We start from the raw sequence: 27,225 nt of genomic DNA, 5'->3' as shown, positions 1-27,225 counted from the left end.
AGCAATGGGAATAGTGATCTTTTTTTTACAAGTCCAGTATTCTTTCAAATAAATACTTTCATTAAAACAGGGGAAGTAAAGAAGAAAAGGAGCTTAAAACAATAAAAGGTGACACACCTCTGATATTTGTCAGACACCTTCTCATTTTCTACTTCAGGATTCCAGTCAGTATCAACTTACATTTGCTCTACCCCTTAATAGGGAGCATGATGCTTTCTCAAGAGATTAAATCACTGCAGTTCGTTTGTAGCATTTTAGTCTGGTGAAGATCATATTTTACAAATTAAGGTAACTTGCAATTTTTAATGCCCAAGGGCAGTGGTTTAGTTCACTGTCTTTCAACACCATGCTGGATGTTCTAAGTAATGCATCCTCTATGCCCAAGACCATATTGGTCTTGCCTGTATGGTTTTGCCATAACTATTCCTGCCTAACAAAACAATATGTAAATAATAGGAGGAACTCAATATCGTAGAATAATTTTCCATGGATAATTCTCTGGATAATGTGATTGTTCTTCATGTTCCTTTGGGCAACCACATTGATGTCATGCCTGCAAGAATTTAAAGGCTCCTGATGCCACTGTGCTGATCCAAGCCAGCCAAGAACAACAGCTTTGATGGATGGAGAGTTCAGTGCAGACTGAGGATGTTCAGTCAGTTCTGCTGCCTGTGCTGGCTGAGAGAACACCAATTTAGATCCATCTTTCTGACTGGCAAAGCAGGGAAATATAGGTGGGCTTTTTTTCCCCTCTAATAGGAACTATCAATGATTTTAAAGATATACCAGCATTTTTTTTTGTTGAAGCATGTGGTTACCTTTAGCAGTTGGAACAGTCTGGTTACTTTGACTGGCATCCCCTCTTCCTCTTATTTTGGCTGCTCAGTGTCTTCTAGCACTGCTACTATATTTAATTGCCATATGTCAGTCTATGCTGGAGGCTAATGAAGACAGAATAAAATTCTGCAACGTAATGTGTTATGCATACCTACAAGTCACAACAAATAGAAAAAGCAAAGAGGAAGCATGAATCCCACTCATCCTTGGCTGTAGGTTTACTGTGCAATATGAGAAAAGGACTTGGTTTTACTCTGTGCCTGCTGCCCATGTAGATATTTGCCCCACTGTGAGTGATCCTCTCTCAAACATGGGCACAGACCTGTCGACAGTCCCCTCCCAGGGCTTAGGCCAGTAGAGGTACCTCAGGCTGTGAGACCATCAATGTTTCTTGCACGATTGTCTGCCATTAATGGAGAAATCTAATTACTAAGACCTCAGTGTTCATTGCCATTACATTGTAACTGCAGCATAATTAATAGAATACATATATATAAGTAGATGTTGTAAGAATACCTTATTAACATGCTTTCTCACATAAAATACATGTAGGTTGCCTTTCACTGGAAAGAAAGTGTATATATACCAGTATGTTTTACAGAGGTCAGTTCTAGTCCACAATTATTTTAAAGTAGAATTCAGCACAGTAGTAGTCACCAGACAGTGCTGGGTTCAGCTTTTTCTTTTTATATCAACAATGCTTTTTCCAGAAGGTTTGGTTGGATAACTCTTTGACCTTGAAAACAGCTCATTTTTAAACCACACTGCAGTCCTAAAGCTGCCTCTTTTTCACACAAAATTTCCCTTCGACTGCCTGGTGCTGGACGGAGGTCTAACAACCTGTGGAGGAGAAGGCCGCCAGTAACCAGACCTGTAGAGAAAGTGGTGCCCTCTTTTGGCAAAAGGGAGTAATTTTTCTTGCTTCGATGGTACTCCGATAGCCGGAGCACACCAACTGTAGGGTCTTCACCTGTAGGGTCTGCGGGGCCCCCTTATCCCGGGCGCACAGCGATCAGACAGCCCTGCAGCCGCAGCCAGCAGGACGGCCGCGGGGGCTGAGGGAGGCTGGGAGCCCCGCTGAGGGATGGAGGCAGCCGCGCTCCCGCTGCCCGCCCTGCCAGGTGCCGCCCCGCCCCGCCCGCAGCACCTCAGGGGCGGTGGCCGCGCTCAGCTGAGGTGAGCGTCCCGTGTGTCCTCGGTGCCATGGCGCGGGCGGCCCAGGACGGGGGTTGAGGTGCTCCAGGGCGGCGGGGCGAGCTGCTGCCGGTCCCGCCTTCTCCCCCACCCCTCGTCAGGCAGGAGGCGTCTGGCGGTGCCTGTCCCTGAGCTCCTCTCCGACGTGCTCGGGGCGGGGGAACAAGGGAGTATGAAACTGGCGGAGACGGGAGCCCGGGGGGGCGTGCGGCGGCATTGAGGGGCCCCGCAGGACGGTTCCCTCGCCCGCAGGATGCGCCTCAGCCCGGAGCCCGTAAGCCGCGGGGCCGTGCCGGGCGCGGCGGGGCAGTGCCCTGCCCCCGGGGCGGAGGTGCCGGCCGGCTCACGGGAGAACCGCTCGCCGCCTCCGGGCTCCGCAGCACCCTGAGCTCCGCGGCCCCGCGCACGCCTGGCGGGCGGTGCCGTCATGCCCGGCGGCGGTGGCGGCAGGAGGGCCCCGACGTAGCGTATCGGCGCGGCATCCCGGTCCCGCGGGGCGGAGGATGGCGTGTCGCGGCGGCTGCTGCTCCAGCGCCGGTCGCCTGAACGCGGACAACGCGCGGTTCCTCCTGCTGGCGGTGCTGATCGTGCTGTACATGCTGTGCGGTGCCGCCGTCTTTTCGGCCATCGAGCTGCCTACGGAGCGAGAGGCCAAGGAGCGCTGGGAGGAGCGGCTGGAGAACTTCACCCGGCGCCACAACCTGAGCCGCGCCGAGCTCCGGCACTTCCTTCGGGAGTACGAGGAAGCCAGTGTGGCCGGCATCCGCGTCGATGACATTCGGCCCCGGTGGGATTTCACCGGAGCCTTCTACTTCGTGGGCACCGTTGTCTCCACTATCGGTGAGTGTGGGACTCTCTGGCAGCCGCGGGAGGGCCGGGGGTGCGCATCCCCCTGTCCTTCTCCCCAGCTCCCCGGGCGCACAGCGGGCTTCGCGCCGGTGCCGGGCACCGTCCGGTCCTGTAGCTGCTCCTATTTTCCCTGCTGCTGTCGAAGACGCACGGCGGCGGGAAGCCCCGCGCGTGCGGGAAGCGCTCTCCCGTGGGATGCTCCGATGCGGGCGGGAGCCCGGCTCGTTGCTCGCCTTCGGGCGCCGGACGGGCTGCCCCCGGGAGTTCCGCTCGCCCTCACCAGGGAGCTTGGCCTGGGCAAGCAGTGTCGGACTTTGTGCAAGAACAGTTGCACCTAAAGTCGAAAGCTTTAAACAAACACTGTATGTCTTTAAATTCTCATAATAGGAATCTAAAGTCTTATTATAGCAAATCTGTAGATATCGAGGTAGGTGGCTTTGTAGTTTGTAGGCCTAGAAGAGACCTTTCTAAGGCTTTAATCTGGTTTAACAAGAACCATAAAATACGTTTTGCTGTGTCCAGATGCAAAGTGTGCAACTTAGAAGGGCTGGATGTCAAAATACTCGGCTTTCTGCTCTTCTGGCTTTCTGAGGCAGAGTCAGCAAGCTGGTGGGCACTGCTTACTTTGTGAATAAACACGTGTGTTTTCAGGTTGAAGGAGCCTTTTGGGGGAACAGAAACTCCAAGGGGGTTGAGAGTACTGTAAGATGGAAAGGGACAGCACCAGGAACTGACACAAGCCAGGGAGCCTGTGAGAGTCAACAGAAAGGCTTGGTCTGGACAGCTGCAGATGGCTGAAGACCCCAGAGAAGTGGAGCTTGCTTTAGTTAAAGACAGACAGCCTTATGCGCATTTGCCAGTGTGACAAATGGGGTCACTAAATCTTACTAATGGTATTGCCAGTTCTCATCATATTTCAGACCTTTATTTTAGCTTGGGCTGTGGACTGGGCTCTCCAGATGTGCACAGGACTGTTCTCTGGCCAGATGCCCTCAGATGTGCCCTGCAGGAGCATTCTCCTGCAGGCTCTGCAGCCACACACTGTATTGGGGTCCTAACAATAGGTTTTTTTTATGCATCTCAAATCAGTATTTCTGCTCTCAGCCCTTTCCAAACGGTCCACATCTTTCGTTTCCCTGTACAGTGCCCTAAAGTTAATGTATTACCCCAGTTGTGACCTCAAGGGATTGTATCTTGTGGTTTTCAGTCTGCACTTCTGCTACCTATATGCCAATGTAGATAGGTGGCTATATACATTTCTACACCTAAATAAAACATGGTGCCTTCAGTTAAAGGCACTTTTTCAGGAATAGGTGCTTTTATGGCATGTTCCTAATATCAGCTAATCTTCTACATACAGTACTATGTGCTGGTATGGAAGGTTATTTAGCAGGTAAATTGTTGTGAAAGCAGTCACCTTTTATTTAATTTGTGAACTTTTTTTTTCTCTTTTGCGTAGTGGAAATAATTTTGCTACTCCACCAGAGTAAAAGAAATGCTGTCATATTGTTGACTTTCAGAGGAAAGAAGGGAGTTTAACAGTACCTAAGGGAATAATATTGCCTTTTTAATTAAAGACTTGCATAAAATGTTTGTCACATAAATACTGGGAACATGATACTAGTGCATTGGGTCAGAAGGTTAAAACTAAATGTAACCAGCCTATTTTCATTTCTGAAGAAAATACAAAGCTAAACAGAGCTGAAGGAATAAAATTTAATTTGTTTTTTTCTCAGTTCAGCAGTTTAGAATTTGTTCCATAAAGGCTTTATTTCTGTAAGTGCTCAGCCTATAAAAGGCACATGAAAATTAGGAGTTAGGTAGTGTGATACAGCACTAAGGTTACCTATACAGTAAGTGGAAGCATTAGAAATGTGAGAAGGTTACCACAGATACCAGCCCAACTGGGAAACTACCTAGACTAGCCAGGAGGTGATTCCAAGGAAGAAGATGGGGTTGAAGTTCCTCCATCCTATGAAGACAGGTGTCCAACTCTAATCTGGAGGGAGGAGCCCACAAGTGTGTAGTGTAGTAGTATGTAGTACTGTCTCAGGATGCAGAAGATCAAAGCAACTTCTTTCTCAGCAAGGACTTGAAGCCTCATATCTCAGCATAGTGTCCTGACCGGGCACTATTCCCCTGGTCTGGGGAATAAGTTTTAGATGGGACTCAGTGTTTTGTGTTGAAACTCACCCACTTTACATAAACTAATAAAATATTCTGCAGACCAGAAACCCAAAATCTAGCTCCTAATCTGTGCTTCAGTGAATGCTGCTGTGGTCTGTCCAGGGGTTTACAGCATTTGGTAGGCTCTGGGTGTTCAGCATTAGACTGTAAGGTCCCAGTCATCAGCAGGTGCTCTGATATCTAAGAATGTCTGTGGTGCCTTGGGACAGTAGTGCCTCCAAGAGGTAGGGAGCTGCTGCCCAGGAGTTTGGAAATCTACAGATTGGATCATTGCTCATCTTTCCTGACAGACACCTGAGCACTCTCATTTCTACTGGAAATAAGTGAACACTATTACCATAGCCATACAGAGGGTTTTCATACTGGGATATTTGCAGCATCTAGATCCTCCTCTGCTCTTTGAAACCATTGGAAAAAACTGTTACTGACTTAAGTTGCGCCAAATGAGGAGTTTATCAATGTATTAAGATACTCTGATGTGCAGCTGTTTTACTTTAAATAACTTAAGAAAATTGAAAGGACTCTATTCCCTTTTTCTTAACCAAAACCAAACCAAAAACACCTGTGTGCACCCCAGCCCATATTATGTTCCTGATTAAAACCTGTTTATTTTAACTGTAAGTGGAATAAAATGTATCTCATCATACAGGCATGGCCTGAAGCAGCTCCTCACCTGATGTATGATGTGGCTGCCCTTTTCAGAGGAAGGAAGTTGAATGAGGACTCTGGAGATTGTCTTGTCCAACCCCCATGCTCCAGGCAGGGTCAGCTAGAGCCACGTCCTGTCGGGTTTTCGATGGAGACTCCATAGCACTCATAGGGCAATCTGTGCTTGTGTTTGGTCATCTTCACAGTAAAAGAGGATTTATTTTTTCCTCCTGTTCTAATGGAATTTCCTGTATTTCAGTTTATGCCTGTTGCCTCCTGCCTTTTCTGTGTGAACTGTTTATAAGCAGTGAGGTGAAGAAGGAAATTGTCCAAATTTGCATCCTTCCTTTCTGCAAGAAGCTGCAGCATATTGGGCTGGAGGTGTAAGGTGTTGATGCAAGGTGAAAAAACAGATTTGTCCACTAATGCATTACCTGAGGACCAAGAAGTAAAATTTCCTGGAGCAAAGAGTGAGATCTTTATTGCAGAGAGGGACGAGTACCTACACAGCATAGTACCCCTTGTACACAAGGTGTAGGAGTCACAGCATCTTCTTTAAGCAGCTTAGAGAGGGTTGATTGGTGGGAGTGTCATTTCCTAATGGGGAGATCTGCATGGGGTGACAGAGCCACAGTGTCCATGTATAGGAGTCTGTGGTGGACTGAAGGAGGGAGTGCTTGCTGATCAATGTCAGAGAAAGTGCCTGCTATGTCATTTTCACCTGTGTAAGTGCAGTACGTACTACTGAGTGGAGTTACAGCTGTGAAGAAAACCCAGGCATGTGTGTGGGATAATGCCCAGCAACCCACCTAATCATTAAAAACTGAGAGCTAGGCTACGTGCTTGTAGCTTTTTCTCTACCATACGTAGTGTGAAGAAAGGGTGGCAACTGCAACGAGACCCCTCACAGAATCACAAAATCCTGAGGGTTGGAAGGGACCTCAAAAGATCATCTAGTCCAACCCCCCTGCAAGAGCAGGGGAACCTAGAGTACATCACACAGGAACTTGTCCAGGCAGGCCTTGAATATCTCCAACGTAGGAGACTCCACAACCTCCCTGGGCAACCTGTTCCAGTGCTCTGTCACTCTTACAGTAAAGAAGTTCTTCCTGATGTTAACGTGGAACCTCCTATGCTCCAGTTTACACCCATTGCCCCTTGTTCTATCACTGGATATCACTGAAAAAAGCCTAGCTCCATCATCCTGACACTCACCCTTTACATATTTGTAAACACTGATGAGGTCACCCCTCAGTCTCCTCCAAGCAAAAGAGACCCAGCTCCCTCAGCCTCTCCTCATAAGGGAGGTGTTTCACTCCCTTCATCATCTTTGTGGCTCTGCGCTGGACTCTTTCAAGCAATTCCCTGTCCTTCTTGAACTGAGGGGCCCAGAACTGGATGCAATATTCCAGACGCAGCCTCACCAAGGCAGAGTAGAGGGGGAGGAGAACCTCTCTTGCCCTACTAACCACACCCTTTCTAATGCACCCTAGGATGCCATTTGCCTTCTTGGCCACGAGGGCACATTGCTGGCTCATGGTCATCCTCCTATCCACCAGGACCCCCAGGTCCCATTCCCCTTCACTCCTTTCCAGCAGGTCAACCCCCAACCTGTACTGGTACATGGGGTTGTTCTTCCCCAGACGCAAGACTCTACACTTGCCCTTGTTGAATTTCATCAAGTTTCTCCCTGCCCAACTCTCCAGCCTGTCCAGGTCTCGCTGAATGGCAACACAGCCTTCTGGTGTGTCAGCCACTCCTCCCAATTTAGTGTCATCAGTGAACTTGCTGAGGGTACACTCAGTTCCCTCATCCAGGTCGTTGATGAAAATATTAAACAGCACTGGTCCCAGCACCAACCCCTGAGGGACTCCACTAGTCACAGACCTCCAGCGAGATTCTGTGCCATTGACCACAACTCTCTGCCTTCTTCCTTACAACCAGTTCTTGATCCACCTCACTACCTGATCGTCAAGCCCACACTTCCTTAGCTCATCTATGAGGATGCTGTGGGAGACAGTATCAAATGCCTTACTGAAATCAAGAAAAACCACATCTACCTCCCTAGGGCCAAGAGCCAAACTTACTCCTGGTGTCACCAAGACCGAAGGATTCACCATTACCTAACTGTACCGTGCCTGAGCTATTTAAACCTGTACAGCACAAAGTGAGTTGTTCTCCCAGCTAACATTTCTATACCTCAAATATTGTTTGTGCTGCAAGCAGCCCTAATGATTCAAAATGACCTGCTTTAGACACTGAGCCATAACCAGGGCTCCATAGTCCCAGGTGGGACAGTTAGATGAGATAATCAGAGCTAGCATTTTCTTTTTCATGGATTCTTTCAGTTTCTGGGTTTTTCTAATCAGATTTTATTCTTCTCTTTTTTCTTTTTTGGTGAGCCAACACTTCAAGAAAGTTGTATGTATGCGGTAAGTGCATCTTACCATTTAGAAGGAAGCAACACAAGTCAGTGCTTTTAGTTATGTTTCTAGTTGTGTCCCATGTTCATTAGTGAAGTTTCTTATCTCTCTGCTTTACTTTAGCCAGCCAAACAGTGAGAACAGAACTATTCTTTGATCTGGAGAGACTAAGCTTGTTTTTATGCCCACAAAGTGTATCGTCGTTCTTGTCCTGGAATGTCAGTTGCCTAATCGTGAACTTCAGAAGACACCATCAGACCCTGAACTGTGTCCCAAATGTGACCCTCTATACATTTTATTTTAAAGAGAACTCTTCTTCCCTTAGAAACAGTGGCATGCAGCTACTCAATAAAGGCAATGATTAAAATTCTGTTGCAAGAAGGGGACTTTGAGTTTCAGTTCCTTGCTTTGATCACAGCTGTCCTGTTTTGGCTATTCTTGATGAAGGCTACATTTAGTGAAGAACGATGTTACCTAATTTATAGTTTTATGGATTCTTTACTGATTCCAAGATACTTTTCGCTAAAGCTTCTCTTGGTGATGGACACATTCCTATGAAGAACATCTTGTTCAGCTTGGGGGCACCCTTCTGAGGTGTCTACCTTCTTCCTGGTATGATGTACAGAACCAGACCATGCAAGGACTAGATTACATTCCCAAAGCCACTAAGCCTCTTGAACCCTTTCCTGGATATAAAGTACTTTTTGTCATCTTGTCATGCTCAGCAGAAGCACAAAAGTTGCACCAGGCTGTTTGGATTCTCTTTCAGATACATGATTAGAAATAAAACATTTAGTTCCAGCCTGCTCTGTTGAAAGTATCTTACAGATGGTTTGTCTCCTTTCTTCTATTGTAGAGTGACCAGAAAGACAGGAATATCCCAACTATCAGTGCAGGTCATGACTGCTTGAGTTAGTGTGACATTCGTTCTCTCCCTTTGAATATATCACATCCTGCAGTCTCTGCTTTGACAAGCAAGCATATTCCCCTTGTACTCCAAATAGGTGTAATACAGGTTACTGAATGTCATGTCTGCTGTCCTTTCCTTTTAGCATACTTTAGTAATTATAATTAGTTTCCACAATGACAGAATATTCGGGGATCTCATAGTTTCAGTGCAGAAAACTAGGGATTCTGATGAGCAGGAATAGTACACAAGAAACAGCTTTCTAAAAATGTCACTGCAGTATTTAATGTGTCAACAATTGTATGGTGATAATTTAAAAGTGAGAAATGCGCCTGACTGAGTTACACTGAACAAAGAGATGAAAATTAGAAGGGAAGAATTTGCTTTGAAATATTTCACAGATACACAAGAAACAAAAAAATAAAAAAAATGTTACACTGGTTGCTTTGGAGGTTGTTTTTTTTCGGAAGGTATTGAAACAATCCTGCTGGCCTTCATTGTGTGAACAGAGCAAACAGGATTTGTTATTTTTCCAAATAATGTAGCATTTGCATTAGGAGCACTGCAAAGAGGATTTGAATTAAAAATAAAAAATTACTTGCTCAATAGATGTTTTGAATGTGGAGGTACAAAAGAAAGAGGAAGAACAAGGCTTGTCCCATGAAAACAAGGAAACGGCAGCCAGAAACAGTGAAACTGGAAGCAGTGAAGAACAAGGAGATTTACTTGACATGCAGGGAGCTGGCAGTGGAAAAAAAAAAAAGGGAAGAATGTTTTCTCTCTCCTTTTGATACTTCAGGAAGAAAGTTTTGTCTAGTGTAATATAAATGAGTCATTCATTTGTTACAGGTTATCTTAAAAAATGCATTGGAATACTCCTGCATTGATAGCCCTGAGAGTGTGGAAGGTGTGTGTGCTGGGGAGAGTGCTTCGGGAAAGGCATCTCTAGAGCAAAAGGCCCTTCACTTTTTATTCCCATCCTTCCTCCTGCTCCCCTGCTCTGTTCTGTGTTTGACAGTAAGGGGTGCTTAGGCTGATGTTTTAGGGAAGTTGTAGGTAAACTGAGGCAATAAACTAGAACATTCCCCACCTTTTGAAAGACTTAAATGCTCCAGTGAATGCTTCATTACATTTTTACTGAAAGCTTACTGTAATATATGGCAGATCCGTATAAAGGAAAGATGTAGGGAAAAATATGAGGAGAATGGTGGTTATGATAGGATGGCCACTAGTCTCTGTCAACACAGAACAAAGTAGAAATGTTCAAACAAAGCAAACCATGTAACAGAAAGGAAGTATAAAATTAAAACAACCTGGAATCCTTTTAACTAGCAGGATCTAAAAATGTACAGGTGTGGTAGTCTAGCATGTTCTCTCTTGGACGCTGGTTAAAACACACTGGTAAAACACTGGTTAAAACCACATGGTTCTAACCTATCAGGTCACGGGAAAGGCCAGGTCAGTTCTCCTGTGTAAATTTTCTTACATCTATTAGTGCTGAAGTCTTCAAATGATCGTCAAGTCCTCCAATTTTACAGAAAATAGCTAAAATGGGTTAGAATGTCCTGATGTGTCTGTCCCTCTTCCCTGACAGGATAAAAACACTGAGTGCAAAGGTAGATATTTATACTATTGGTCTTGGAATTTAGGTGAAATAAATCTCACCCTAGCAATCTAAAGATGAGTACCCAGACAGTAGCGGAACCAACCCAGCACACCACTGTTCGCAATGCTGACTGTAACTTCTTTGCCACAGATTCTCTGTCTCTTAAACGAGATCAGTAAGTAGTTAAACACACTTTAAAGTCTGTAGAGGAAATAATTTTGCCAGTTGCACCCTCTCAGGAAGATTTGGATTAGGGTTTTTTTTTTGTGAGGACCTGTCAAGATTCTCCAGGGCATGACTTGATTGTAATAGGGGATTTATCTGTGTACAGTTGTGTGTGCTGAGAGATGAGCACAAATTCTCTAGCAAATTTTTGAAACTTAAAAGCCACTTAAGAGGAAACCTGTCTGGATTTGGCTCTAGCCTAGTTTCATTGGAAGAGCAGAAGGCAACTTTTGTGACCACAGGGTGGGAGAGTTAATTAATTCTGTAGAGGAGGAGGAAGACTAGAAAACCAGGGGATTTCAAAAGCAGAACTTAGAGATCTGCAGTGGGCAATCTCAGAGGAATCAAAACCAAAGGAAAAATGAGTTAAAATGGCAGGCTAGCAGTTTCTCAGACAAAATGCACAAATAATGCTGGCTCAAGTGATCCAAATGTAGAAGGAGGACAAGAATTGTAATGGAAGATGAACATCTCTACATTTTTAGATTTATTAATTTCAGTCACAAGAAGGAAGCATATAGAGAATGAAATCAGTGAAGACAAAAGGAGTATTATGGAAATACAGGAACTGAATAAAAAGCCCAGCCTCTCAAAACATGGTGCTATTAGCAAGGGATATCAATGGTGATGTGAACTCATTCATCAACAAAAAAATTATGAGAAAGACATAAGAAAAGTATCAGTCTGCTCTATAGAAAAGAGGGAGAACTCTCAACAAATGACTCCAAGAAGGCTGAAATGTTTTAACGCCTTTTTCTTCGTCAGTCTCATGAAAAGGTCAATGCTGAACTGATGTGTGGTACAATTAACACCTGTGATAAAGAATGGGTTTGAATCCCTAGTCTGTCAGATCTTTTCAAATCATGTAAGCCAACTGCATTCTAGAATATTCAAAGAAATTACTGTATCAATAAGGAACCCTTTGGCATCTCATGGAAGGAGCTGAACTTCCAAGCATTTCTGATGGCAAGTATTTTGACAGTCTTTTAAAAAGGGATGATGACAGAACGGAATTAAAAAAGAAAATCATGGCCCAAACAGCTTTAATTCACTGAAAATCACTTGAGTGGGTAATCAGATCAACTACTTGTAAACATCAAAGTGGAAATGAGGAGTTGAGTAATCATAACATGAAATTATCGAAAGCAGATCTTGTCAAATTTAGTTGATCTTGTATGGCAGGATAACTAGCCCTGTGTATAAGAAATAAGCAATTGATATCAGGTATCTTGACCTATTTTTTAAATCACAATGAGATGTATGAGGAAGATAACAGCATAATATTTCTATATACTGTACTGGGAAGCATTGTCTGGAATACAATTTTCAGATTTAGGCTGCTTCATTTGTAGAAATAGGGTCTAGAAGGAAATGATTCATATGATCAGACATCTAGAAAGCAGAACTTACATAAAAATTGGAAGAAATCAAGGAACTTTCACAGCTGAGAGAAGGGAATTAGCGAGGGAGAACACTGAATCGGGAAGAATTGAACACTGCTGTCTAAGTGCACGGTAGCTAGGACATCTGTTAACAGGCTTAAATTATGACAAAGTAGATTCAGGTTATACATGAGGAAAAATTTCCTAACACTAAGTATAGTGAATCAGTTGTACAAGCCTCCTTAGGAATGCCGTAGAGACTTCATCACCAGAGCCCCTGACACTCAGAATAACCAGACACCTCACATGAATGATGCTGTAATTCCATCAATGGCCAGTGAATGGATGAGATGACCTTTTTATGCCTCAACCAGCTTCTATGATAATAGGTATTCATTAATGGCTTTAAACTTACAGAGGGTAGCTTGAGGTTAAAGATTAGGAAAAAAATTCTTCACTGTGTGAGGGTGGTGAGGGCCTAGCACAGGTTTCCCAGAGAAGCTGTGGCTGCCCCATCCCTGGCAGTGTTCAAGGTGAGGTTGGACAACTTTGAGCAACTTGGTCCAGTGGAAGGTGTTCCTGCCCATGGCAGGCAGTTGGATCTAGGTAATCTTTAAAGTTCCTTCCAACACAAACTGTTTCATGATTCTATGATGATTGTCCCTTGTTATCCCCCCCCCAAAAAAAAAAAAAACAAAAAACAAAAAACCCAATGGCGTTCAGCACACCGCATATAGAATTTTGTTCTTTGGCAATTTTTCACTTGTATTTTTAGGGTACAGATAAAAAAAGTGTTGTGAAAAATTTACATGGAACTTCCTAGGTTCCTTTTTTTTTAAACCTTCAGGAAATCAAAGGAACACTTTGATATTAGGATGAAGCAGGCTTTAACATGTGCAATTATGTTACCCTGCTTAGCATACATCTAAATTTAAATAAACTTTAAAACAGCCTAAAATAGAACTGATCATGGACTGAGAAGTACATAATTAAAGTGAAATCGGAGATAACAATATCTTTACTGCAGTTGAAATGAAAAAAAAATCTGAATGGGAGAAGATTCATCGAAATCCAGTTCTTTATTTGATGAACTTGGTCCTATAAGGAGCTAAGTACTTTGCTACAAATCTCTATTTTGGCAGCTGTAATTAATTGTACCTTCTCCTGCTAGTGTCAGATACACTGGTATGATTTGGAGACAAAGAGCATGAAGAAAGTATTGTTGCCCATATTCAACAGATTAAGATTTAGGGCAATTATGTTCCATTAAACTGAGCAGTGGATATTCTCTACTGCTCTTGTCATCTCCGTGTTGAAGGGGGAGACCTGGCAGAATAAACCATTGCTCCCTTTGGGGCTTTATACTTGCATTGTTTTCCTGAAGAAACCAAGGGACAGGGGGGAAGTGAAGGAAGGGTGGCTAGGCATGCCCAGCCCTTGCCTTCATGTGCAGGTGGGACATGGCTGGGGGCACTGCTGAGAGATCCCACTTTACAAACACAGACAGATAGCATCTGAAGTTGTTGGAAAGCCTAAATGATTTGAAAGGCCAAATACTATATTCAGAAGTGACTTACAATTAAATTTTCTAAATTTTTCAAAGTCTGTATACTCCCAAGCCAAGGCATTTTTTGCACAAAACACTGATAAAAATGGAACACAGTCCTTGAGGTGGCATGCAGTAAGGACCTTTGTAGGACGTCTGTGTGTTCAAACGAAATATGAGTTCCGTAGGCGAGCATTGGAAGGACCATTGCTGGATTGCCCAGCCTTGTCCCAGGCTCTTGATACTGCAGCCGTCTGCAGATAAGGAAGCAGACCAGAAAACACACCATGCTTCCTGTCAAAGACTGAATATGTGAATTCCAGGCCAAGGAAAACTCTCGTAGATACTGGGAAAGCCCCAGATAGGTCAACTGGAAGATGGGTCCATTCTCCCGATCACAACACTCCAACCTGCTCACCTTGTGAAAAGGTCTCGCTGCTAAAATTCTACTACTTCTGACTATTTCTTACTGCTGAGGCATCTGTAATTTTCCTAAAGCATCTATAATTTTCCAGGCTGGAAGTTTCCTGAGGCTGAGCTGGAGACTAATTCTGTATATTGGAGCATAATGCAAATGCAGGTGTTTTGACTGGAATGGTGACACATGAAGTACTTAGTTTTCCTATTTCCTGGAGGGAAAATTGCATTTTTTTGGTGAAAGCAAAAAGCCTAATCAGGGCTGAGGACACCAAGTATGCCATAAAGTGTGAGAAGTTGGAGGAAAGAAAACCACCAATTTAAAGAAGTTACTTGCTGGTTATGGGAGTGGTCTTACTTCATCCAGCGGGTGAATTCTAGGAATAAAGAGGGTCTAAGTATACTGAATAGTGAGATTTTTGTTTGGGGTTTTGCTTGTTTGGGTTTTTTTTTAAAGAGACTCTATTGACTTACAAGATTTAAAATTAGTCAGTTAAAACAATTATTTATATTACAGCTGTTAATAGAAGATAATGAGTTTGACTTGGATTAGCCCACATATAAAAAAAATGGGAAAATTGTGGTAAATAAATTGTACATGCTGGGGGTTGCAAACTTAATCTCAGTATTAGCTGACTGTCTTAACTGAGTTTTAGATAGTTTATTCAAGATATAAAACACTGAAAAGAAAGGCTGTGATTACTATTTACATTTACTGGTATGGATAGTAGCATTTCTGTAGTGGAATTTTTTCAGCTGCTAAAGTGAAGCATTGTTCAGGTGATAGATGCACCAACAATCACTATGTCAAAGTTTTTTCAGTGCAGTAAAAAATACTTTGAAACAGACTTGTTTCAATATTAAAAATGACAAAAAATTCTTTTATACTTTTATACATGAATAATAATATTTGAAATATTGGTGGATAAAGAACTGGCTGGATGGCCACATGCAAAGAGTTGTGGTCAACGGTTCAATGTCCAGTTGGAGACCAGTAACGAGTGGTGTCCCTCAGGGATCAGTGTTGGGACTGATCTTGTTCAAAATCTTTGTTGGTGACATGGACAGTGGGATGGAGTGCTCCCTCAGCAAGTTTGCCAATGACACCAAGCTGTGAGGTTCTGTTGATACACTAGAGGGAAGGAATGCCATCCAGAGGGACCTTGACACACTTGTGAGGTGGGCTGATGCCAACCTCATGAAGTTTAACCATGCCAAGTGCAAGGTTCTGCACCTGGGTTGGAGCAATCCCAGGCACAGCTACAGGTTGGGCAAAAAGGAAATTCATGGTAGTCCTGCGGAGAAGGACTTGGGGGTGTTAGTCAATGAGAAAATGAACATGAGCCAGCTTCAGTGAGCGCTCGCAGCCCAGAAAGCCAACCGTATTCTGGGCTGCATCAAGAGGAGCGTGACCAGCAGGTCAAAGGAGGTGATCCTGCCCCTCTACTCTGCTCTCGTGAGACCTCACTTGGAGTATTGTGTGCAGTTCTGGGGTCCTCAACATAAAAAGGACATGGAACTGTTGGAACAAGTCCAGAGGAGGGCCACGAGGATGATCAGGGGCCTGGAGCACCTCCTGTATGAAGACAGGCTGAGAAAGTTGGGGCTGTTCAGCCTGGAGAAGAGAAGGCTGCATGGAGACCTCATAGCAGCCCCCAGTATCTGAAGGGGGCCTACAGGGATGCTGGGGAGGGACTATTCATTAGGGACTGTAGTGATAGGATAAGGGGTAAGGGGTTGAAACTTAAACAGGGGAGGTTTAGACTGGATCTAAGGAAGAAATTCTTTACTGTGAGGGTGGTGAGGTAGTGGAATGGGTTGCCCAGGGAGGTAGTGAATGCTCCATCCCTGGCAGTGTTCAAGACCAGGTTGGACAAAGCCTTGGGTGATATGGTTTAGTGTGAGGTGTCCCTGTCCATGGCAGGGGGGTTGGAACTAGATGATCTTAAGGTCCTTTCCTACCTTAACTATTCTATGATTCTATAAAATATTATTTTAAAATTTATATTGCCAGGAAAACTGTTTAGGATTATAATATTAGGATTTTTGTAGAGTTCCCGTGGCTTAAGTTTTCCATTGAGTTCACATTGCCACCCCTGAAGGAAGAATACAGCCTGTGGAAGTGTTTTGGTCTTAGTGACTTGAGAAGATTCAGTATATCAGAAGGTGGTGTTGGTGGCAAATGTAGCCTAGGCTTTTAGCAAACCTCAAACCAATATTGAATTTGAGCTGGTTTTGTTCTCAGAGTATGAATGTTAATAAGACCCTAAATGTTATTTTATTCATACAGAAGAAATGACTATTTCAAGTGTGACACTTTTTAATAGAAAGCAGTTCTGCTGAAAAATTGGATAGTCTTCAGTTATTAGAAAGCTAAAAAAGTGGAAAGTATATATTGCTTCAGTGTAAACCTAACATTGTACAAAGGCAAAACAAGTAGCAAAACATTGAATTTAAATGTACCAAAGATGCAGGCTAAAAAGTTTTCTATTTTAAGCATGTACGTGTATCCATTTTGTACTTTTCTGCAACACTTTTGTAGTAGCCATAACTTAACAGCAGCAGCTGTCCAGCCTTCTCACTAAAATACTTTTCCTTGTGTACATCTGTACTTCTGATTCTCTTATTCATGCCAGCAGTATAGCCTGTACAGACAGCTGGGCTTTGCTGATCCTTTCTGGTAGAGGATAATGCTCTACCAAAAAGGCATGATACTCAATTCTGTGTTCCTGTGCACACACTTAAAGTTTCTTATATAGTCAAGTTCAAAAATCTTTAAGCTAGTTAGAGCAAAACCAGCAAGTTCCATGAATTGCTGTGAAAATAAGGAAATGTTACAGTCCAGTTAGAAGAAAGGGGGTTTTTTGCCTGAAATTATTTCCATAAAAATATAAATAGGGTAGTGCTGTTAGGGTAGAACCTGCTCTTTAAATGCAGCCTTTCTTTCGTATTGCAGATTAGTTCTTTCTTTTTATTCCTTCCTTTTGTATTCTAGCTGCATCACATCTCTTTTCCATTCCCTTTGCGCTGTGCAGTGGCACTGTGATGCTCTTTACTGTAAGAAAAGTACTTTGTAGTGGCCAGTTTCTCTCTTTTTTCTAAGAAGTTAATCTTGTTGTACAGGCTGCCCTTTCTCTTTTGGTCTTCTGCATATAATGCTTTAAATAGGATTTTTTTTTTGTCTGCCCAAAGAATTGGAATCTACATTGGCCATCTCAGGCTGCAATATTCCTAGTTCATCAAGTAAGCAGGTGGAAGCTTGGTTTGTGGCTTTATGAGAAAGTTCTTAAGACTTGAGTGACATGGTTTAGTGTGAGATGTCCCTGCCCATGGCAGGGGGGCTGGAACTTGATCATCTTAAGGTCCTTTCCAAACCAAACCATTCTGTGATTCTAAGACTGTCCTATGTGCTCCAGGGAGCAGTACTGGCCATTCCTTCCTCGGAAGTGCTACTTCACCACAAATTCAAATATCCATATGCTGAAAGAGACACTGCCTTACAGATAAGCTGTAAACCAAAGCTTCTTATCATTAGAACTGTCCTGGCATCCTCTGTAAGAGTAAGACTTTAGCCTTGTCCAAATTTTAATTTGGGTGCACCTGGTAAAGGTAGATAAAAGGTATCCTACCCACATTTTCAGCTGGACACTGTATTCTGACTGTTCTCTGATACCTCATGGGCTTTTGTTTGCTGTTATGTTGCAGCCTTGTTTCATGGCAGGGCTGCTACAGGTCCGTGATGTTGACAAGACACCTCTATATAATCTTAAAAAAAGAAATCATTTTGTTAGGAAATGTGTTCCAGAAGTTATTAGTGTTGAAGCGTTGCAGAGAAATAAAACATTGCTTTTGAGCACTCTCATTTCCTCGTGGGGGCCGTTAGTTATAACTTCAAGGTTCCCCACATTTATTCCTTCCAATTTCTTTGTCTGGAATCTGAAAGAGCAGAGGAATAGGAGGTAGCATGTAACAGGCTTGTCATAACTAGATACTAAATATTTTGTAATTTATGCAGCAAGAACTGGGTTACTGCTCTGCAAATTATCCTTTTATAAGGAGAAATGCTCTTGTTAGCAATGTTTTTTCTTTGTCGCTCCCCCAGAATGAATTATCTTCTGCTTCGGGAGATGATTCAGGGGAGTATTGGGAAAAGGAATTAGCTGCATGAGGTTTTATTGCAGAAACTTTGGAACTGTTTTCCTGATGTGTTTAAAGTTGAGCATGTAAACAACAAGGTGGGGGAGTTTGCAATCAATTTAAAATCAATTTTTTTTGTAGTGTACAGATAGAAATTGCTAAGTTGGTTGTTACTCAAATCAAGGACAAAATACTGATTTTTTTAAATAACATATTTGGTCTATAAGTCTATGTCATATCTTGGAGAGGCTGATGCACTGAAGGCATATAATTTTAAGAATAAATTTTTATTTTACCGTCATCTAAGGGATTAAATTAAATGTTTTCTACGACCTGTCTGCAGAGCCTTCTAACCCTAAAGAAAACACTGACATGACTCAAAATACACCCAGAACAGATCTGCTGTTTACCAGGTGACTTACAGTCATGTTTCAGAGCAGACATGCACTTTAAAAATCAAGTTTTGCTTCCACTGAATAATCGTGGGATATCATCCATTAGTGCTAGTTTATGTATTTGCTTTTCTTAAAGTTCTTTCCCATTGCCTCTGAGGCTCACTAAACTAAATACCCTGTAGGAAAAGAAGATGTAAATCCTACTTTTACTCTTCTGACCATCAGCTGGGTATCACTGTTCTTTTCAAAGCAGGCACCTGGGCAGCAAGCAGGCAGAAATGAGGAGGAGGTGGCCAGTAGAAGTGATCAAGGTGACTGCAGAGAAAAAGCAGTTCCCTGTAAAGGGCCAGTGGGCAGGCAGGTGTTTAGGCTGAAGATCACAGGCTTAGCGACCCTGCTGAGCTTCAGCAGCCATACTCATTACCCTTTACTCAAGCTGAAGTGATCCAGCTGTCTTTTAGTGCCACTGAGTATTATCCAGGGTAAAAGCCACAGATATTCCAGACATTTTGAAGATGTAGGTCTGGCTAAAGAAGGTGTTGAGTATAGGCACTTGCCTTTCAACAATGAAGCTATGCTCCAAAAACTTTTGGCTTTCATGTTCTGGGACTGCTTGCTTTAACGAGTCCTAAGATAGATTTTGTCCCTTCCTCATGATAATTATGGTATCACAGAGGCGCTTGTTCCTACAACATTTCATTTCTTGAAGTAGTGTTCTTCAGCTATGCTTTTTGTTGGCTTTCTTGTTTTTTTGGGGGAGGGAAGGTGCAGGTGTGGGGTTTTTTGTTTGATTTTTTTTGTTGGCTTTTGTTTGATTTGGGGTTTTTTTGTTTGTTGGTTGGTTTGGTTTTTGTTGGTGGTTTTCTTGGTTTGTTTTTTTTTTTCCTTAGAGCAATGCATTGTATCAGCAGCACTTTCAATTACAAACAGATCATTTTTCCATGATAGAACATGTTGCACAAGAAAGAAGTAATAGCGAGTAGCCCAAATCTAGCAGGAAAATGGGCAGCTCAGAAGCATGCAAAAATACCTGTTCAGTTTCTGATGTGTTTATTTGCTGCTAGAGCTGAGAGATAAAAACAGTCTCATACCTAGAACTGTGTCCTGGCTTTAGCAGTAGCAGTCAGTTTTTCTCCTTCTTAGTAGCTGGTGCAGCGCTGTGGTTTTGAGTTTCAGCCTGGGAACAGCGCTGGTAACAGCAATGTTTTTAGTTGTTGCTAAGTAATGTTTACGCTGGCCAAGGACTTTGTGAGTCCCATGCTCTGCCAGGGAGGAAGGGAAGCCGGGAGGAAGCAGAGACAGGACACCTGACCCAAGCTGGCTGAAGAGGTATTCCATACCACAGCACGTCATGCCCGGGAAGGTAACTGGGAGTTACCCAGAAGGGTTCATTCTCTTCTGGGTCAGGTTCATTTCGGCAGGTGGTATCGTACTCTCTTCCCTTGTTATTTCCCTTATCATTATTATTATTGGTGGCAGCAGTAGTGGTTTGTGTTATACTTCAGTTACTGGGCTGTACTTATCTCAGCCTGTGGGAGTTAGAGTCTTTCGATTCTTGTCCCCATCCCTCCGGGAGCAAGGGGCAGGGAGTGTGGGTGAGAGAGAGACAGTGTGGCTGTGTTTAAACCACGACAAATTGCCTCCCCGGCAGATTAAAGGGGGAGCATTGGCATGTGTTTGCAATGCTCACAGAATCACCTCAACTCCTGACACAACAAGTAATTAAAAAAAACATGAAATAAAATGTGTGAAACACACTTAAATATTAGCCTGAGATATCTTAGAGCTGACAGGGAATCAGCACCTGATCAGCATGGAGAAAAGTCAAAGCAAGAAGTATGGGTGAGAAGAAGCATTGCTCTGACTTCCATAAGCATTTCCCAGCACTTGCTCCTGGTGCAGGCCAGTGGTCCAAGGTAGGTGACTAAACTGAGTTAAAATAGCTGTGGAAGAAAGAAATAAATGTAAAGGGACATGAATTTATAGGAAAACACTAAGTATCCAATGTCATGGGAGACTCATCTGAAACACTAAAATCACATAATTTGTTTACCTTTCATCTTAAAACACCATCTTGATTGCAAATGCAGTTCCCTTTTCTTTCCCCATGCTTTTAACTGGAGCTGTTCCCAAATTATATAACTGGAAAAACTAAACTCTCATGCCTTATTTGATGCCTGTGATTTACAAGAAGGAAGATGTTCTCAGCAAAGCACTATGTAGAAGTGTTTATCTAATCCCAACTGCTGTAAGAGTCTCCTGTAAGCAGCGATGTGGGATTTGTCTTACTGGCCCATAGTATCCAGCCCACTATTCCTCCACTGCCTGGGGGGTTATGCTTCTTGTAGCTGAGGGAGGACTTGTTTTCAGTAAAATTATTTTCTTCTTCATTCTTCCATTCTGTTCTGCAGGTTTTATTTTCCATGTAATACCAAGTGGGCCCTGACCCTATTTTGTGCTATAGTGCCAAAATCATGCAGTACAGATGAGCAGCTATGAAGAGGCAGGTGTTAAGTGGAAAATCTCCTGACTGAATCTGAATTTCTTCTAACCTGGAATAATAAGTATTCCTCATTATCTGAGCTCTTGTAAACACAAACATTTGGTCATCATTTTATCTATGCTTTAACGGTAAATTAGGCTGCATAATCCAGAATTACAGACCAAGTTATAAAATGAAAATGTGAGTAGCAGAAATATTTACAAAACAGATGCTCAGCTTTGTAAGAAAGGAGCTAGCTAGTCATTGGTAATTGCCTGGTAAGCCCTCGAACTGTGCAACTGTCCCAGAACACAGTTCTAGTGCTCAATTAGAGTGTGAGACGACAGTTTGCAACAGTAGCGTGTTTGAAGGAGTTAGGGGAAGCAGTGACCTGTTAGAGCTAGTTCAGGCCCAAGATACCATTTGGACAGACACTCCAAACATTTGTATAGATCAAACAGAAAAAGCTGTCTGCAGGAATACTTCCCCTTCTTCTCCCCCCTTATTTTTCAAAGCAGCATGGAGAAGCCAGATACTCACTGTCAGGGATTCTGGGCCCTGCCAGGGACTCCACTTGCTGAACCTAAAAAGGAGAGTGGTTTCTGGAAAGTTTCTGGTATTGGGACAATTGGAGACCTTATTGGAAAAAGGGTAGCTTCTCCCCATGCAGAAGGGAGTCTGAGGAGCCACTAGTACAGCTGGGCTGTCATAAACCTCTGGCTCTGCAACAGGTTGATTTGGGGTTACAAGATACTTGTCACTGGACAACCCACAGAGTGGGGCTGTCTCTCAGCCGCATGCAAGGAGACCAGGGCTCTTTAGTAGACCACTAAGGAAGATAGCTTCTTATTGTCAGCATCCTGTTTCTGTTTTCAGAATAATAGTCCAAACCAAAATGTTTCTGTGAACCACTTGTGTTTGATGCTTTGTTACTTCCCCTGAAAAATGTTTTGTTAGAAAATTCCTAGTTAATTCCACTATGCAGAAACAATTAAATGTAAGTAATTTTCTTTGTTTGTTCCCTTATTGTTTTTCATTTTTAAAAAGATACTCTATTTTTAAAATAAGAAATGAATCAAACATCTGGCAACATGGACTTTTCTTCCCGTCAAGTAACTATTATGGGACTTAGTAAGAAGTCAGTTTGTTTTGCCCAGGGAAGCTCATCTCTGGTGGCCAACAGAATTTTTCTTGAATCCAGGAAAAACAAACAAACTTTTTTGTTCCATAGAGGATGTCAGAAACCTCTGCCTTAACCGCAGGGCCAAATTCAAATTCTCCTGGGCAAAAAACCCTGTCAGTGCTGGTAGATGTGAACATAAGAAAGTAAAGTTGGCCTTCCCTGTCTTTTCTGAGGCTTTTGCTCTTGTAGATCTCTGACTCAGGAATGGATAAATCAATGATAAAACGCAGATTTAGCCCTGCAGAGAGGCGTGTAGCTCCTTTTAATGGCTTTGATGAGGCTTTGCCCATAGCAAAACATCAGAATCCTAATGTATTTTAAGTCTTTTGTAGACTTTGCTTGGAACAAGCATCCTGAGAGGCATGAGTTATGCAGACATTTCAGCTCTTCATATTTAATTGCCACTTAATTCAAATGTTAAAATGGAATAACTTTACTGATTAGTGCTCCTAGCAGCAGTAAGGCAGAAAATGTTAAAGTTACATCGTTGTGTTAACATGCAAGAAAGGGAACTTAAATGGGTATAACAAACTTTAACAATATGCTTTGTGTTAGATGTAAATGTAATTGGTTGTCATCTTCTCAGTAATTAAGAGGCAATCAAAAGACCTACAGATAGAAGCAAAAACCTCAACCACATCAGGTACAATTTTTAAGTACTTAGAATAACAACCATTTCAAAAGAATGGGCAAAGACTTTTGTGACATATGGCTACTGATTTTCTAGCAATGTGCTGTCTTTAGCACTTGCCCTTTCAGAGGATATCCATGAAAGTAAATCTATGCAAGGTCACAGAAAACTAAGCAGTGAAAGAAAAAACATACTCAGCAGAGTAAATGCATAATTCAGCAATGCACAGTAAGATGGATAAGACCTTGAAATACCGTGAACTGGTTAGGTTTTGTTTTCTGAAGTCATGAATTCAGTTTTGGCCAAATAGAAGCAATAGAAGTAGGGTTTTTAATTTCACAAGTTAATTTCTTAAATGGAGAATGTAGTGTTTACAAGTAGTCCATTCAGAGGAATATATCTGCCTCAGAGCCTCTCTGGGTCTTGTTTTTGTTTCAGGGCTCGGTAAAGCTGTGGGGTCTGATGACAAAAGAAATTCAACAGGCACTGCTATGAACGGTTTCATTTGGACACTTTCTCCTTTATATAAAATCTCTTCAGTCAACCACAGACTTTGCACCTGATCCTCACCTGCACTTTCTTTACTGTCTGCTTTTTTATTTGTTCCTGACCATTACCTTGGCCCTGATGACAACACAGGCATGACTGAGGCTTCCAGGCTGTGTTGGCCTGGATCTTTGGTTTTCTGAGGAGTGCTGTTCCAGGACAGAGCTCTGGAGAAGCCCATAGGGATCTTTACCTGAGCCAGCTGTCTGGTGTGATAAACGAAGGGGCTGACAGGAACAGTTTTTACAGGAGAAAAAGTCCTCTGAAGAATCTGTTACAGGGCAGGGATGAGCCACAGAATCATAGAATAGTTAGGGTTGGAAAGGACCCTAACATCATCTAGTTCCAACCCCCCTGCCATGGGCAGGGACACCTCACACTAAACCATGTCACCCAGGGCTCTGTCCAACCTGACCTTGAACACTGCCAGGGATGGAGCATTCACAACTTCCCTGGGCAACCCATTCCAGTGCCTCACCACCCTTACAGTAATGAACTTCTTCCTTATATCCAACCTAAACTTCCCCTGTTAAAGTTTTAACCCATTACCCCTTGTCCTGTCACTACAGTCCTTAATGAAAAATCCCTCCCCAGCATCCTTGTAGGCCCCCTTCAGATACTGAAAGGCTGCTGTGACATCTCCATGCAACCTACTCTTCTTCAGGCTGAGCAACCCCAACTTTCTCAACCTATACAACTTGATACAGGAGGTGCTCCCGTCCCCTGATCATCCTTGTGGCCCTCCTCTGGACTTCTTCCAACAGTTCCATGTCCTTTTTATGTTGAGGGCACCAGAACTGCACACAATACACCAAGTGAGGTCTCACAAGAGCAGAGTAGAGGGGCAGGATCACCTCCTTTGACCTGCTGGTCACGCTCCTTTTGATGCAGCCCAGGATGGTTGGCTGGGGGGGAACATGAAAGATGCATTTAACAGCATTCATAAGTGGTGACAGTATCAGGGCTTTGTTGTATTGATAAAATAAAAAAGTCGAGGTGACACAGTCATTCTTCTCTGGCAGATCTATGTCCACGCTCCATTTCTTCTGCTGGCACCATAACCCAGGTTCCCTAAGAAGGGACAGAAGAGGTTCTGATCCCAGCCTCGTGTTTAAGTTGGTGGTTTAAACACTACTCCAGGGAATGAGAGCAATGCTTGAAACCTCCCTGTGACAAATGTAAGTCAAGAGATACAAAGAGTTTGGACATCTCATGACTCCTGGAATTCAAAGTTTGGATGGGCTGAGTTGCTGTAGAGTATTCATGGCAGCTCAGGTACTTCGAATAGTTTGTGGAGGAGCAGTGAGGCTGTAGGAATTTTGTAAGATATCTGGAAAGTGAAAAGTCTGAATAGCACATTTAAATTTCTGTGTTGAAAATGTGCCTAAAATAGATGATGCTGTAGACAGCGTCTGAAATACAAAACAGATTTATGCAGATGCTTAATCTTACACATCCTCAGTAATCACCCTGAAGTAACGAAACTGCTTTCCTATTCTGTGCATGTAGTACAGGTCTCTGCAGAAATGAGTTTTAAATGTTTCTTCTGCAGTTACACATAAAACATGTAACTAGTGTAGCAGAAATTGGTTTTTTGCCTTTTTTTTCTCCATTTATTTCTTCACAGGACACTGAAGTGTAGCTAATTTTATTCATACTGACATTTTTTAGCAGCGTGAAATGGAAGAACAAGTGGTCTTCTTGTAAAACCACAGTCTCAGAAGGACAAAAATGCAGCTATTTTTTAGATTGATTTGATTTCAAGGTTTTAGTGTCCATTCACTTTTAAAATTCTCTTTTTAAATTATTATGACAACAATACATAGGCTTGATACTCTGATGTGTGAAGTAAAAGAGTAAACCAAATATTTGCTATTGAATAATACTTCTGCTGTTGATCTGAGGACTGCAGAATCTGCCAAAACTTCTCATGGCAGCACCATGGGAACCTCTGGAAACATCAAAAGGTTCAGTGATTACTGTCAAAACATGTACAAATTAGCTATAAAAAACAACAACCCTTCAGCATTTTAGAGATTATTATCTCCTTTGAAACTTTCTGGATTGTAATTGGTACCAGTTTAGTTTCACTAAATTAAGAGCACTTTGTTGGAAAAGCAGTCATTGTTCCCTTTGACATAACATAATGAACCATGGCAATAACAGTTTGATGGTCATTAGTCAACTGTATGCAGGCAGTGTGAAGCCTAAACTGTGTGGCATTCTGCCCTTAAATCTCTGCACAAGATGCCGCACTGCCAAGGGCTGCCTTGACATGCTGCCAGGAGCCTGTCTGCCCAGGCCATCATGCCTATGAACTGTGCTAATCTGCAAGTGCAGGCCTGTAATATTAGCTTAGATTTGGGTAGAAACTACTTTTTTTAGTGTATCAGCCTTAGAAATGAAGATTTCTAACCTTACAGAATGTTTTTGTGCAGACGTTGCAGAGAAGGCTGCCCAGGCAATTGGGACACCTCTGTGTAAATCTATGTTTGGCACATATCTTGGCACAGAAAACCTGCGTTCATTTACACACCTGCACCCAAACAAGGGAAGTAATAATAGAAATATAGAAGTGAGCCAAACTCACAAGGTTTTCCTCAAAACTACCAGTGTTTTATATGGGATTTTCCTGTTTTTAGGAAGCATATTTTCACGTAGAAACTGTTTATACCATGCAGCTGACTTCTGTGTTTAGTAGGAAGTTCAAATGCAGGAGTAATGTCCCTGTATTGAATACCAAAACATGTTTATCTGGTCAAAGTCATAAGGAGGCCAGTGATGAATACAAAGTCCACATTCTTCTATGTGGACTCCTGGACATTAGAATAGTTGAATTTAGACATGATTTTGGAGACGAGCTGTACCAGGTGTACTCACACATCTGGTAATAACCTCAGGAAACAAAGCTGAGGTTTCTGGAAACTTGGTTTCACCTGAACTGTGAATATGCAACATCCTAAATGGTCTAGGTGTTTGTGAGGATGTATTGAAACTTAATTAAGATTGTATCAATTCTGTCTGTTTTGGTTTTAGTTTAACATTTTACTTGATCTTAGTTTCCTTTGATTTATTCTTTTATTCCATCAGCCAACCCACTCTACAGTAACTGCAAAGTGTCTTCTGATCCCCTTAATTTCACAGAAGTCAGCATGTGCTATTTCTCAGTAAGAGCTACATTGCTAAATACTGAGTAATGTGTATATGCAATTGCTTTAAAAAAAAATGTAGTAGTTTTTTCAGCCTGCTCTTGTTTTAGAACAACATGAATTAGCATCTCTTTCTTTACCCAAACTCTTCTTATCAGAAAATCTGTAGGATCACAATTATCTTGGAGGCTTCTAGCCCTATTTCAGATTTGACAATAGCTCCAAAACTGCTTAAGCATAGTATGACTGACAGATAGTCAGAGAGGTGGGCAGGTGGGCACATCAGCTCAACTTTATTGCAGAGCCCAACTAAAAATGTACATACACTTACTTGTTTTTAGTTGCCATCACTATTAGACTTTTCTATGCCAAGCTTTTCTTTAGATTTCTAAAGGCTTTTTGCTTGAAAACATCCAAGTAGGTTTAATTGCTTTGTCATTAACTCCTGGGTAGGCGTAGTAAGGGTGTTTTTGCATTTACA

The 27,225-nt window shown here is 42.6% G+C and overlaps 1 protein-coding gene across 1 annotated transcript in view; it reads left to right on the top strand.

Annotated features, from left to right (window-relative positions):
• The first annotated feature begins 2,534 nt into the window (after window positions 1-2,534).
• KCNK13 (potassium two pore domain channel subfamily K member 13) overlaps window positions 2,535-27,225 on the top strand; it is a 58,268-nt gene continuing 33,577 nt past the window's right edge. Inside the window, exon 1 of the mRNA XM_005149500.3 lies at window positions 2,535-2,871. Coding sequence (XP_005149557.2) covers window positions 2,535-2,871 — 337 coding nt within the window. The remainder of the gene's footprint in view (window positions 2,872-27,225) is intronic.

Source organism: Melopsittacus undulatus, chromosome 4 (assembly GCF_012275295.1).
Source record: "Melopsittacus undulatus isolate bMelUnd1 chromosome 4, bMelUnd1.mat.Z, whole genome shotgun sequence".
In the NCBI taxonomy this organism is placed as follows: domain Eukaryota; kingdom Metazoa; phylum Chordata; class Aves; order Psittaciformes; family Psittaculidae; genus Melopsittacus; species Melopsittacus undulatus.
The sequence above is the reverse complement of the archived record's forward strand: the minus strand, read 5'-3'. Positions and strand labels throughout refer to the sequence as shown.